Here is a 14,134-nt window from a genome sequence, read left to right on the forward strand (position 1 = left end):
TACGGCATTAATTTCGACGCAAGTTTGCCTGTTGATGACTCATGCAGTACGTTATGTCAGTGTTGGAGTTTGTAGCCTGCTGTCATAATCACCTGCAGCAATTATTTTTTTTTTTAAACATTTGATAACCTATATTAGTTTGTTCAAATGTACAATATGACCCCTTTAAAATATTGCTGTTTGGCAGTTGTATGCACTCTATGTGCTCTTTTGGTTAGATTAAAGTGCGCTTTTATTTTTAAAATCTCCTTTAATATAAAATGTAGTTTGTTTACCTTTTCGTATGAGATGCAGAATTTTAAATTAAAAATATATTTTATGTTTGTTGGTTTGTTAAAAATGCTTTCAGTGAGCCTTACTCTCAAATTAAATCCCTTCAGCTTCTCCCTTGTTAATCCACTCAGGGTTGCCACAGCAGATCCGAGGTAGATCTGCACGTTGATCTGGCATGGGTTTCACACTGGGTGCCTTTCTTGACACACCTCCACATTACGTGGAAAAAAGTGGCAGGGGTGGGGTTTGAACCAGGAACCTTTCACAATGAAAACAAGTGCACTAACCACTTGGCCACTAATTTTTAATCTTCCTTGGAGCGGTTCATAATCATGGGAGGAGTAAAAGAGTAAGCCTGACAAACACGTTTGGCAAATGCTTTTGGGCTTTTCTTTCTGCAGTTAAAGCAGCAGATCAGATCTGCTCCCCGGCTTCCAGCATTCCTCTCTGCAGCTTCACTACTTCAGCCAAGATTTAGGAGGCCATTGGGGTGCTGCAGTGACTGTGGGATGGATGCTGGGAGCAGTGACCCCATAAGCCAGCTGCAGAGGAGCTGCCACACGGCATTTGTAGACACCAACAACACGCTGCACGTCTGGGGAGGTTACCAGGTGAGTGCTTTTGAGTTTTATCCCTGCAGGTGAGAGCCATGTTACAATGTAAACAAAGAGCACAACAGAAAATCTGCTGCAGCACTTCTGAGAAAATCCTCATGTTTGTGTGTGTGTGTGTGTGTGTGTGTGTGTGTGTGTGTGTGTGTGTGTGTGTGTGTGTGTGTGTGTGTGTGTGTGTGTGTGTGTAAACAGAACAGCAGTGACCATGTAGAAGCTTCGCTGCAGGAATACGAGGTCTATTAGATAAGAAACCGACACTTTTTTTTTTTAACTATATGGATTTGAATGACGTGCGATTACACCAATCATGCTTGAACCCTCGTGCGCATGCGTGAGTTTTTTCACGCGTGTTGGTGACATCATTTCCCTGTGGGCAGGCCTTGAGTGAGATGTGGTCCAGCCCTCTCGGCTGAATTCCTTTGTTTCACACGCTGCTCGAGACGGCGCGCGTTGCTTTATCAAAATTTTTTCTGGACCTGTGAGGAGTATCCGAGTGGACACTATTCGAGAAATTAAGCTGGTTTTAACGGCTGATGAGAGATTATGGGGTGTTTCTGTTGGTGTAAGGACTTCCCACGGTGCGGGACGTTGCGTAGCGCTTCCAGGCGCCGTCGTCTGCCTGTTTCGACCTGAAAACATCCTAATTTAAGGCTTCATTCACCCAGGACGTCGTGAGAGAACAGAGAAGATTCAGAAGAGGCCGGCATGAGGACTTTATGCGGACATTCCACTGTTTAAGGACATTTTGTAATGAAAGACGTGCGCGCAAATTCGCGGAGTCGTTTCCGTAACGACTCGGCGAATCTGTGTGCACCGCGACAGGAAAAACACCTCCGTGTTGAAAACCATTTGTAAAATTCAGGTGGCTTTTGATGGCTTTCAACAAGTGAGTAACTGAGAAATTGTTTAACAGCTTGGGCATGTTCCAACTTGTCCGTTAAGGTTTCCAGCGGAGGTGTTTTTCCTGTCGCGACCCCCCGCGGTCGGGTCCGGCCCGACATGCGACTCTGCCCGCACGTTCTTTCATTACAAAATGTCTGTTAACAATGGAATGTCCGAATAAACTCCTCATGCCGACTTCTTCTGAAAGTTCTCTGTTCTCTGACGACTTACTGGGTCAACAGAGCCTGAAATGTGGACGTTTTCAACTTGAAACGGCGAGACGCTGCCGCCTCGAAGCGCAGATCGCCGTCAGGCACCGTGGGCCATCCTTAAAGTGACACTACCAGACCAAAATCTCTCATCAGCCGTTAACATTTTTACCGAAAACCAGCTGAATTTATCGAATGGTGTCCACTCAGTTGTGCCTTACAGTTTTGAAAAAATTTTGATCAAACAAAGCAGCAGTCTCTGAGCCATTCCTAAACAATGAAAAAATCGACGAGAGGGTGGACCACTCCTCACTCAAAGACTGCCCACAGGCGAATGACGTAACCGACAGGCGTGAAAAAACTCTTGCATGCCCACGAGGGTTCAAGCATGTCTGATGTAATCACACGTGATTCAAATCCATATGGTTTTTGAAAAAAATAATAAGGTCGGATACTTTTCTAACAGACCTCGTATGTCTCAACATGAAAACTGTGATCTTATATTCAGGCAGGAATATTCAGGAAGACTAGAAAATACATTGTTATTGTAATTGATGCTCAGTGGAGGGCTGAGTTATTACACTCACATTGATATACTCTTATTCTTATAGACATGCACTCACTGGTAACTTCACGTAGTACAAATTGCAAGTACAGTACCTGATGCACCCACCCCACTCGCACAGGGGTGCATGCAGAACATATCTGGGGGGCAGTGAACATATTGTGGTGGCCTAAGACATCTTCAATCATCTTTTCAGTCTTGCCAAAATTGGTGCATTATTTAGAAAACAAACACCACATTAGCAAGCAGAAGCTATCCAGCTAATTAATGTTACAGGATGGGGCAATCACATTAAACGCTTCTTGTCTCCACTGAACAGGCAAAAATGTCATTAGAATTTCCATTACGCTCCAAATTTGAAGCAGGGAATTGAAATCATGCTTAAACAAACAAGCAACTCTAATATCACAAAAATGTTTTCAGGTTTTTGGAAAAAGCCATATGCAAACTGCAATGGAAACAATGCAAATATACAGTAGTGTTCAGAATAATAGTAGTGCTATCTGACTAAAAAGTTTAATCCAGGTTTTGAGTATATTTCTTATTGTTACATTGGAAACAAGGTACCAGTAGATTCAGTAGATTCTCACAAATCCAACAAGACCAAGCATTCATGATATGCACACTCTTAAGGCTATGAAATTGGGCTATTAGTAAAAAAAAAGTAAAAAAAAAAGGGGGTGTTCACAATAATAGTAGTGTGGCATTCAGTCAGTGAGTTTGTCAATTTTGTGGAACAAACAGGTGTGAATCAGGTGTCCCCTCTGTAAGGATGAAGCCAGCACCTGTTGAACATGCTTTTCTCTTTGAAAGCCTGAGGAAAATGGGACGTTCAAGACATTGTTCAGAAGAACAGCGTAGTTTGATTAAAAAGTTGATTGGATAGGGGAAAACATACGCAGGTGCAAAAAAATTAGAGGGTGTTCATCTACAATGATCCCCAATGCTTTAAAATGGACAAAAAAAAAAAAAAAACACGTGTGGAAGAAAACGGAAACCAACCATCAAAATGGATAGAAGAATAACCAGAATGGCAAAGGCTCACCCATTGATCAGCTCCAGGATGATCAAAGACAGTCTGGAGTTACCTGTAAGTGCTGTGACAGTTAGAAGATGCCTGTGTGAAGCTAATTTATTTACAAGAATCTCCCGCAAAGTCCTTCTATTAAATAAAAGATGTGCAGAAGAGGTTACAGTTTGCCAAAGAACACATCAACTGGCCTAAAGAGAAATGGAGGAATATTTTGTGGGCTGATGAGAGTAAAACTGTTCTTTTTGGGTCCAAGGGCCGCAGACATTTGTGAGACGACCCCCAAACTCTGAATTCAAGCCACAGTTCACAGTGAAGACAGTGAAGCATGGTGGTGCAAGCATCATGATATGGGCATGTTTCTCCTACTATGGTGTTTTGCCTATATATCGCATACCAGGTATCATGGATCAGTTTGGATATGTCAAAATACAGGTCATGTTGCCTTATGCTGACGAGGACAATAAGAAGACAATGACCCCAATCACAGTAGTAAACAAGCAAAATCTTGGTTCCAAACCAACAAAATTAATGCCTCGCAGATGTGAAGAAATCATGAAAAACTGTGGTTATACAACTAAATACTAGTTTAGTGATTCACAGGATTGCTAAAAAAGCAGTTTGAACATAACAGTTTTGAGTTTATACCGTCAATAGCAGATGCTACTATTATTGTGAACACCCCCTTTTCAGCTATTTTTTACTAATAGCCCAATTTCATAGCCTTAAGAGTGTGCATATCATGAATGCTCGGTCTTGATGGATTTGTGAGAATCTACTGGTACCTTGTTTCCCATGTAACAATAAGAAATATACTCAAAACCTGGATTAATCTTTTTAGTCACATAACACTACTATTATTCTGAACACTACATGACACATGACATTCTAAAATACTTGTACATGGTGTACTCAACTTTATATAGCACCTTAAAACAACCAAGTTGAAAACAAAGTGCTGTACATAAAACATTTAAAAGCAATAAAATAATTATTTCACTGTTGTTAAAAGCAATTAGAAACAATAAATAAATAAAAGCAAACCATAAAACACTAAAACAAAAACAGAGTCTCATACGGAGTTAAAAGATAAAAATGGGTTGAAGACTGGTTTTAAAAATGGACAGTGAGGAAGCTTGTCTAATGTTCAATGGAAGCTCGTTCCATAGTTTTGGAGCAGCAATGGAAAATGCTCTGTCCCCTCTGAGCTTCCATTTGGACTTCGGTACCTCCAGGAGCAACAGGTCAGCTGACCTGAGGCACCGAGTAGGATCATAGGGTTGAAGGAGCTCAGAGAGGTAAGAGGGGGAGTGGGGGGCGAAACCATTAAACTGTTGTGGCTGGGGTGCCTGGCTGGCTTTTGTTTCTGTCTTCTGTTTTCTGTCTTTTGTTTTTCCTTCCAGGTGGCATGCGTTCAGGACTGAGTGGCTGTGTGGCTGAGTTATTAGGACCTCACCCTGATCACCTGAGGCTGGTCATGTGCAGCTCGTCAGGACTCACAGCTGTGGTGCATCTATATGGATTGGGGCATGGTTGCATTTAAGTCTGGAGTACACAGTGTGTATTTGCCAGAGACTCGACCTTGTGACCAGACGGGTGAGATTGACGTTTAGAGAACCATCTCATCATCATGGACGCAGAGACCGTACCAGGTTTGATGCCATGGTCTGTGAAAGAGGAGGGGGTGAGGTCTCACGCTCGTCAGCACACTTCCTGAGGTACTTTAGGTTTTGTGACTAAGTCAGTAAATGTGGTGTCCCTCACATCTTATTATATTGAGCTGTTATGTTAGTCGTTTAATCAGCTTCTACTGCAGTGGAGAATTGAACTGGGTGTTCCATGCCTGCCCACACGTCACCTGGTGTATAATTGACATTCCACCATATTGTTATTGTCTGTACGTCGTTGTGCGATTCACAACATTAAATTGTTACTTTTGGCTTATCCATTGTCCGTTCATTAACGCCCCCTGTTGTGGGTCCGTGTCACGACACTTTCACAACAGGATTTCTCGGCCAGCGTCATGGATCCTGAGGGGCGTCAACCATCGCTTGAACAGCCAATGGAAGAGCGAGGTGCACAGGCGCCAGCAGGAGGCGTATTGGGTGAGCTGCAGCACATCTTAACCGCCTTTACCGCTCGGTTGGACTTAGTTACCGAGCAGAGCATTATTCTCAGTCGTAGGATGGAGGCTCTCACCGCCCAGGTGGAAGCGCATGCTCAGGGCGCTGCTGCAGCACCTCCTCCTGCTGGCCGTGACAGACATTCCGCTGGTCGTTCAACGAACCCCCCCACCTTCCCCTGAAGCATACATAAGCCCTCCGGAGCCGTACGGAGGCTGTGTGGAGACGCGGACTTCTTGATGCAGTGCTCACTCGTCTTTTCACAGTGTCCCGTCATGTACGCGTCAGACGCTAGCCGGGTGGCTTACGTTATAAATCTGCTTCGAGGAGAGGCACGCGCCTGGGCTACGGCGCTCTGGGAGCAGAATTCACGGCTCCTAACGGTTTACACTGAGTTTGTGAGGGAGTTCCGTCAGGTGAGACCGCTTCAAGCGTGCTGCTGTCGATACGGCAGGGGCGTCGGAGCGCAGCGAAGTATGCAGTCGACGTCCGCATCGCGGCAGCGCGAGCCAGCTGGAATGCTGTTGCGCTCCGCGCCGCCTTTGTAAACGGACTGTCTCTGGTCCTTAAGGAGCACCTGGTGGCGAAGGACGAGCCGCGGGATTTAGATGGGCTTATCGACAGAACACCGACGGGAGCGAAACGAAGGGCGTGGTCAGGCCCAAGCCATCCCTCTTCCTCCCGGGTCCGAAAGGGAGCCGACTTCCCCACGCTCCACAGCCAGGGCTCTCCACGTGACGACAGCTCCCCCTGCTGACGTTGCTATGGAAACGAGCAGGGCCAAAAAGCGATCAGATCAGAGACAAAGGAGGCTGATCCGTGGAGAGTGTTTTCTCTGCAGCTCAACGGAGCACACACAGAGAATGCCCCAAACGGTCAAAACAGCAGCACTCGTCCTTAGAGACTGGGCTAAGGGTGGGTCACAACACCCACGTGGGGAGACCCCGACGATCTGCACGTATCCTAGTCACGATCCTGAGTGGGGATCTAACCCTTCACGCCCCAGCACTGGTGGACACGGGGTCGGAGGGGAATCTGCTGGATAGCAGATGGGCAAAGGAGGTCAGGCTCCCTCTAGTGGCCTTACCGTCACCATTGTCGGTGCGGGCACTAGATGGCACCCTTCTTCCACTAATCACACACCAGACTCAGCCAGTGACATTGGTCTGGGAATCACAGGGAGGAGATTGTGTTTTATGTAACATCTTCAACCTCCCGAGTGATTTTGGGTTTTCGATGGGTACTAAAACACAATCCCCAGATTAATTGGCCGTCTGGGGTTGTGGTTCAGTGGAGCGAAACCTGCCACCGGGAGTGTTTAGGATCCTCGGTTCCACCCGGTGTGACAGCTAAGGAGGAGGTTTTAGTCCCCCCCAATCTGGCGGCGGTGCCAGCCGAGTACCACGACCTTGCTGACGTCTTCAGCAAGGAACTGGCACTCACGCTACCCCCACACCGTCCGTACGATTGTGCCATTGATTTGATACCGGGCGCTGAGTACCCGTCCAGCAGGCTGTACAACCTCTCACGTCCGGAACGCGAATCAATGGAGACCTACATCCGGGACTCGTTAGCTGCTGGGTTGATCCGGAACTCCACCTCCCCGATGGGTGCTGGTTTCTTTTTTGTGGGCAAGAAGGACGGCGGACTCCGTCCATGCATTGATTACAGAGGGCTGAACGAGATCACGGTTCGCAACCGATACCCGTTACCTCTGTTGGATTCAGTGTTCACGCCCCTGCATGGAGCCCAAATTTTCACAAAATTGGATCTTAGGAATGCTTATCACCTGGTTCGGATCCGGGAGGGAGACGAGTGGAAGACGGCATTTAACACCCCGTTAGGTCACTTTGAGTACCTGGTCATGCCGTACGGCCTCACCAATGCGCCCGCGACGTTCCAAGCATTGGTTAATGACGTCTTGCGGGACTTCCTGCATCGGTTTGTCTTCGTATATCTAGACGATATACTCATCTTTTCTCCGGATCCTGAGACCCATGTCAAGCATGTACGTCAGGTCCTACAGCAGTTGTTGGAGAACCGGCTGTTTGTGAAGGGCGAGAAGTGTGAGTTTCACCGCACTTCTTTGTCTTTCCTGGGGTTCATAATCTCCTCCAACTCCGTCGCCCCTGATCCAGCCAAGGTTGCGGCGGTGAGAGATTGGCCCCAACCAACGAACCGTAGGAAACTACAACGGTTCCTCAGTTTTGCAAATTTCTACCGGAGGTTCATCAAGGGCTACAGTCAGGTAGTTAGCCCCCTGACAGCCCTGACCTCCACAAAAGTCCCCTTCACCTGGTCGGATCGGTGCGAAGCCGCGTTTAGAGAGTTGAAACGCCGGTTCTCGACTGCACCGGTTCTGGTGCAGCCCGATCCCAAGCGCCAGTTCGTAGTTGAAGTGGACGCCTCTGACTCAGGGATAGGAGCCGTGCTATCCCAGAGCGGGGAGTCCGACAAGGTTCTCCATCCATGTGCCTACTTTTCCCGCAGGTTGACCCCAGCTGAACGGAACTATGACGTCGGCAATTGGGAACTTCTTGCGGTGAAGGAGGCTCTTGAGGAGTGGAGACACCTGTTGGAGGGAGCATCGGTACCATTTACGGTTTTCACAGACCATCGGAACCTGGAGTACATCCGGACCGCGAAGCGTCTGAACCCCAGGCAAGCCCGCTGGTCGCTGTTCTTCGGGCGTTTTGACTTCCGGATCACCTACCGCCCCGGGACAAAAAACCAACGATCTGACGCCCTGTCCCGGGTGCATGAAGAGGAGGTCAAGACCGAGCCATCAGACCCCCCTGACGCCATCATCCCCGAGTCCACTGTCGTGGCCACCCTAACCTGGGACGTGGAGAAGACCGTCTGGGAGGCCCTGACATGGAGCCCGGACCCGGGGACAGGTCCGAAGGACAAGTTGTACGTCCCACCAGAGGTCAGGGCTGCGGTCCTTGACTTCTGTCACGGTTCCAAGCTCTCCTGTCATCCAGGGGTGCGAAGGACCGTGGCAGTGGTCCGGCAGCGCTTCTGGTGGGCATCTATGGAAGCCGACGTCCGGGAGTATGTCCAGGCCTGCACCACCTGTGCCAGTGGCAAAGCCGACCACCACAAGGCCCAAGGCCTCCTCCAGCCACTGCCCGTGCCTCGTCGCCCCTGGTCTCATATTGGCCTGGACTTTGTCACGGGCCTCCCGCCGTCCCAGGGCATGACTTCCATCCTCACGATAGTGGACCGGTTCTCCAAGGCGGCCCACTTCGTGGCCCTCCCGAAGCTCCCGCTGGCCCAGGAGACTGATACCCTCGGTCCAGGCCCATCTGAGGAAGTGCCGTTGGGTGTGGCGTACCGCCCGCTCTGCCCTGCTCAGAGCCCGGACGAGGGCTAAGGCCCATGCAGATCGCCGGCGTTCCCCGGCCCCTGCATACCAGCCCGGGCAGGAGGTCTGGCTATCCACTAAGGACATCCCCCTGCAGGTGGAATCCCACAAGCTAAAGGACAGGTACATCGGACCATTTCCCATACTCAAAGTCCTCAGTCCGGCCGCAGTGAAGCTGAAGCTGCCAGCTTCACTGCGGATACACCCCGTTTTTCATGTGTCAAGACTCAAGCCCTGCCATACCTCACCACTGTGTGCCCCGGGACCAGCGCCGCCTCCTACCCGGATCATCGACAGGGAGCCCGCGTGGACGGTACGCCGGCTCCTGGACGTCCGTCGAAAGGGCCGGGGGTTCCAGTATCTGGTGGACTGGGAGGGTTATGGCCCCGAAGAGCGCTCCTGGGTGAAGAGGAGCTTCATCCTGGACCCGGCCATCCTGGCCGACTTCTACACCCGTCACCCGGACAAGCCTGGTCGGGTGCCAGGAGGCGCCCGTTGAGGGGGGGGGTCCTGTTGTGTGGGCCGCTGAAGAGGAGGTACTGCTGGCCCACCACCACAAGATGGCGCCCTGCTTGAAGAGCGGGCTTCAAGCACGAGAGGGCGTCGGAGCGACCGGGAGTGACAGCTGTCACTCGTCATCCGTACCAGCTGTCACTCATCCACTACTCATCACCACCATCATAAAGGCCGGACTGCAACTCCACCTCCCCGCCGAGAAATCAGCTACCATTCAGGTAATTTCTCTGCTAAGCTTAACTGTGACTAATAGTCTGATCTCATTTGCAGCCGTTTTCCTGTGACGGTGTCCTTATCTGTGGTATTGGTGTTTGGTGTGGACTGCGATGGCTTCACCTCACACCCGAAACCAGATAAGTGGTTTCACAGGAGCTGTACGAGTGTGTGATTGGAGGTGGAGGTTCTCCCTCCTAACTAAACACAGACTGTGGGATTACTGAGTGTGCGAACTCGCACTCATCAATACTGTTTCTGTTCTCTGCCAGCAGTACCAGGTCTGACTGCTGAAGACAGCGGCCACCTGGGGCGCAGGGCTTGGCGGCTCCAGTGTTCTTCAGCTAGGTTGGTGGTGGAAGCTGTGTGGGATCCGGCTCTTCTCTCGCCAGGCGTCTTCTATCGTCGAGCCTGCCCACACGTCACCTGGTGTATAATTGACATTCCACCATATTGTTATTGTCTGTACGTCGTTGTGCGATTCACAACATTAAATTGTTACTTTTGGCTTATCCATTGTCCGTTCATTAACGCCCCCGGTTGTGGGTCCGTGTTACGACACTTTCACAACAGCTGGGGCCCAAACACCATCACTTATGTACATAATTCTGGTGTAATATATATGGATAGAAGAAGAGGCGGGGAACTTGTTAAACCTTATGAGATGCCATGAAAATACTGGAATTGGAAAATCAATGAAATACCAATATTTAGCAGGACATACCCATCCGTCTCCATGACTAACTGTAATGAGTTATTGTGAGAGGACAAAACCCAGCAGTTGCTTAAAATCACTCAATGACATTTCCTATATATACAGTCTGTGGTCATTTCACTGTTGTTTTTGTCAGCGTTCTGAAAACATTTTGTGCAAATCTGTAATGGAACCAGTCACCTCTAAATGTAAATAAAATGTTTTAAAGGGCCTATTATACAGTTAGTCTTACCTTAGCCCGGCCATCCACTTGGAGTGGGGAGGATGGACTGAGTTCTTTACAGAACTAGCTTTAATTGACACTCAACATGTTTGTGCCCTGTGGAGAGCCGCAACCAAAAATGCTAGCTGCAAAGATTTCAGGATTTACAAATGTTTTTACTGTTTAACTTCCAAACAATGTAACATCACAAAGTTAGCACAACTACATTTAGTGCTGGCTATTTGGTCCGCTTGTGAATTTCTAAGTTAGCAGAAAAATGTATCTTTTTACGAAAGGTTAGCTTTGCTAATTAGCTGAACTGTGCCCACTGTCTATTAGATATTTAAATAAATAACAAGCAACTGAGCAGGCTGCAATGATTTCAGAGCTTACCACAATTTTTGACTGTTAAACTTTATTCCAAACTGTTAGCAGAACTAAATTTAGTGAAAGCTAATTGGTCTGCTAATGGTTTTCAAAGTGAGCTGAAAAACTAATCCGCTCACAAAAATGGTTAGCTTCACTAGGTAGCTGTTAGCTGATCTGTGCCTGCTGCTGTTGATTAGATATTTAAATTAATGACCGTGGAGCAGGTGTACCTAATCTAGCGGCCAGTGAGTATATTTTTCACTCATGAGTGCACGTACATGCGTTTTTGCTAAACCACACCTCAGCATGAGAGCATTTGGTATAAAGATCTTTTACCACCGTGCGTAGAGATGTTCCTTCATGTATAAACATACTGGGGAATATGTGAAAACATTTATGCAAGGCCGTAAAATTGATTTATCTCGTACGTCGTAGTGTGTTGCAGACAAATCCAGAGTGTGACGAAATTCTGGGCTTTAATCCAAAGATAGATAAGAATGCTGACATCTTGTCTTTGTTTCCTTACAGGTCATTGCTGGAGAGGATGTCATGTTGCCCAGTGATGAGATTTGGCTTTGTGATTTAGACAGTGGAATTTGGTGAGAATTCAGCCTGCAGACAATTATTCTGCAGCTCTACAGCTTTCCGTCTGTTGTTTTTAGGTCCTGGTTCAGACATTACAAGTGGTTCCCAACCTTAATGTGCTCATCCTATCCCCATTTCTGTGAACCAGGCATCGGAGGCAGATCACCGGAGACATCCCACCAGACTTATTAGGCTTCTGTGGCTCTTATGTTAACAACACGCTCTACATCTTTGGAGGATGCGACCCCAACGGATACTCCAATCAAGTGAGTTGCGATAGACGGCCACAATAAGTCAAAGATTCTGGCTCCAAATGTTGGCTCGACCTTTTGCTCATCAGCTGGTATCACTGATATGAAAAACATCTTTCGTGCAAAGCTTCTCGTGACTTGAGCTCACCAAATCAGGGTTGTGGAATGTGTGCAGACAATGAGTCAAAGAGTCACACTGTGCTTATCTGCTTTTTATCAAAGAGCAGCAGTGTCATGTCACCCTTTGCATATATAGAAGCATGCACATGCACGCAGAGGCATCTGTGAGGGTAAAACAACTTCAGCTGCAAAACAAGAAGGAAAATATGATGCAATTTCCAGTTTATACATGAAATAAGACACATGCTAACTTTCTGTTCCCCTTGAGCTCTTGAAATGTGATTCTGGACTTCAAACTAGGGATGGGACGACTAGCCGTAATAGTCGACTACGACTAGCTAGCATCCGACTAGTCGTCTATTTTTTATTAGTCGACTAGTCGAAAGCCATTCATCAAGTTCATTTATTCCTTAAAAGAATTGACTTGCTGGAGTTGCCACTACTCTCTTCACTCAGTGAAGAATGTGTGTGAACCTTGGCAGGTGAATCAGTCAGCTCAAACGGGTCACCTATGCCGAGTAAATGAATGCAGGTATTGTCTTCACGCTAATGCCATTTTTTTTTGTATTTGTGACTTTGTGCTTGTATTTGTTAAAATAAATGCCACATTTGAGTTTCCCCAAGATTTGAAATTGGCTTAATTCATTCAATGTCAAATGTATTTGCTTTGTAGTTGATGACTAATGGCACCCGACTAGATGGCTAATGATTTTTATGAGTCGTCCCAGAGCTGCTTCAAACCCACGAAGGTCTGATGCATTTTTCATGTTGTTGGTAGATGTTTTCTGTTGACCTGAGTGAGCGCTGCTGCTCATGTAGGAGAGTGACCAACACCAAGGGAACGACCCCCTCACCTCGAAACAAACACACCTGCTGGGTACACAAAGACAGGTCAGTTGTGTCCTGTGGAAACGCCACACCAGGGCATGCAGGTGAAACACAATAAGCTCCAGCTGAGCCGTCTTTGTATCCCAAAAAGAGGTTCGTGATTCAGTGTTTAAAACTACAAGCTGAGGCAAATGAAACAGTTCCTTTTTTCAACAGTGGATTTAATCTGATGGAATTTAGAGTTTATGTATGTACCTTTACATCTCGTTTTGTATGATTAAAAGTCACAGCGAATGTCAGTTAGGGCTGTTTTCATTATTGATTGCAATGATGCAGATGTATGAGGTGATTATTACTTCTTTTCTCTGCTGTTTCCTAAATGAGTGATTGCATCTCAGTTTTTTTTTACTACTTTTACTCTTTATTTTACTTTGTCTTTTATTCATTTTATTGCCTGTTACAATTTTTTTTGCTATTTTTAATTAATTAATTTCTGATCGGGGTAACTTGCTGCCCATGTTTCTATTATGTACAGCACTTTTTCGACTGCTGTCATTTTAAAGGTGCTTTAGAAATAAAGGTTGAGTTGAGAGAGTTGATTATATGTGTGTTTGTTTTTAAATCACTGTAATTGTGATTGGAATGGATTATTGCATTTGTCTCTGTATGACATATGAAGTGTCATTTTTTTCCACGCTGATGCTGTTCCAACCACATTTAGACTGATTTTATAAAATTAAAGAAAAAACATCAAGCATTATATTAAAAAATTATGTATCAAATAAAGTATATAAAATTTGGTGCTTTTGCCATAAAAACACAATCATGGTGATATTTTACATGTATCTGCTCCACTATTGGTGTGCTGGTTATGTATGATTAACAGATTAGATGAACAGATATGTCAAATAATTGCAAAATCGCAACATACTGAGACAGCTTCATGAGGATAAAGTTTTAAAAGTGGTCCTGAGTTGTTTGAAGCATTCTGAACAAATTTGGCTTTGATGTCCCTCGTCAATGTATTAGCAGTCAAAATGAAGCAAAAAAAGAAGCTCTATTTCCAAAGTCCTGGAAATAATACAAAATTACTTGTCCTACAGAATCACAAAATGAAGAGTTTACCAACCCCATCTCTGATCTTCCATTTGGTAAACATGGAAAGATCAATGGACTTTTGGTCAAGTACCAAATTTACTCCTGTTAAGATGATCTGATTTCAATGATTTTGGTGTCTTATCACGATTTCTGACAGGAATAAAGGAACTGAGT

At 46.5% G+C, this 14,134-nt stretch overlaps 1 protein-coding gene across 1 annotated transcript in view; it reads left to right on the forward strand.

Annotated features, from left to right (window-relative positions):
- The first annotated feature begins 407 nt into the window (after positions 1–407).
- The window catches only part of LOC117531610 (kelch domain-containing protein 1-like), a 29,325-nt gene continuing 15,598 nt past the window's right edge, over positions 408–14,134 (forward strand). The window contains exons 1-4 of the mRNA XM_034194750.1: positions 408–884; positions 11,607–11,677; positions 11,812–11,929; positions 12,813–12,925. Of these exons, the coding sequence (XP_034050641.1) occupies positions 783–884; positions 11,607–11,677; positions 11,812–11,929; positions 12,813–12,925 (404 nt within the window). The 5' untranslated portion in view covers positions 408–782. The remainder of the gene's footprint in view (positions 885–11,606; positions 11,678–11,811; positions 11,930–12,812; positions 12,926–14,134) is intronic.

Source organism: Thalassophryne amazonica, chromosome 18 (genome assembly GCF_902500255.1).
Source record: "Thalassophryne amazonica chromosome 18, fThaAma1.1, whole genome shotgun sequence".
Taxonomy (NCBI): domain Eukaryota; kingdom Metazoa; phylum Chordata; class Actinopteri; order Batrachoidiformes; family Batrachoididae; genus Thalassophryne; species Thalassophryne amazonica.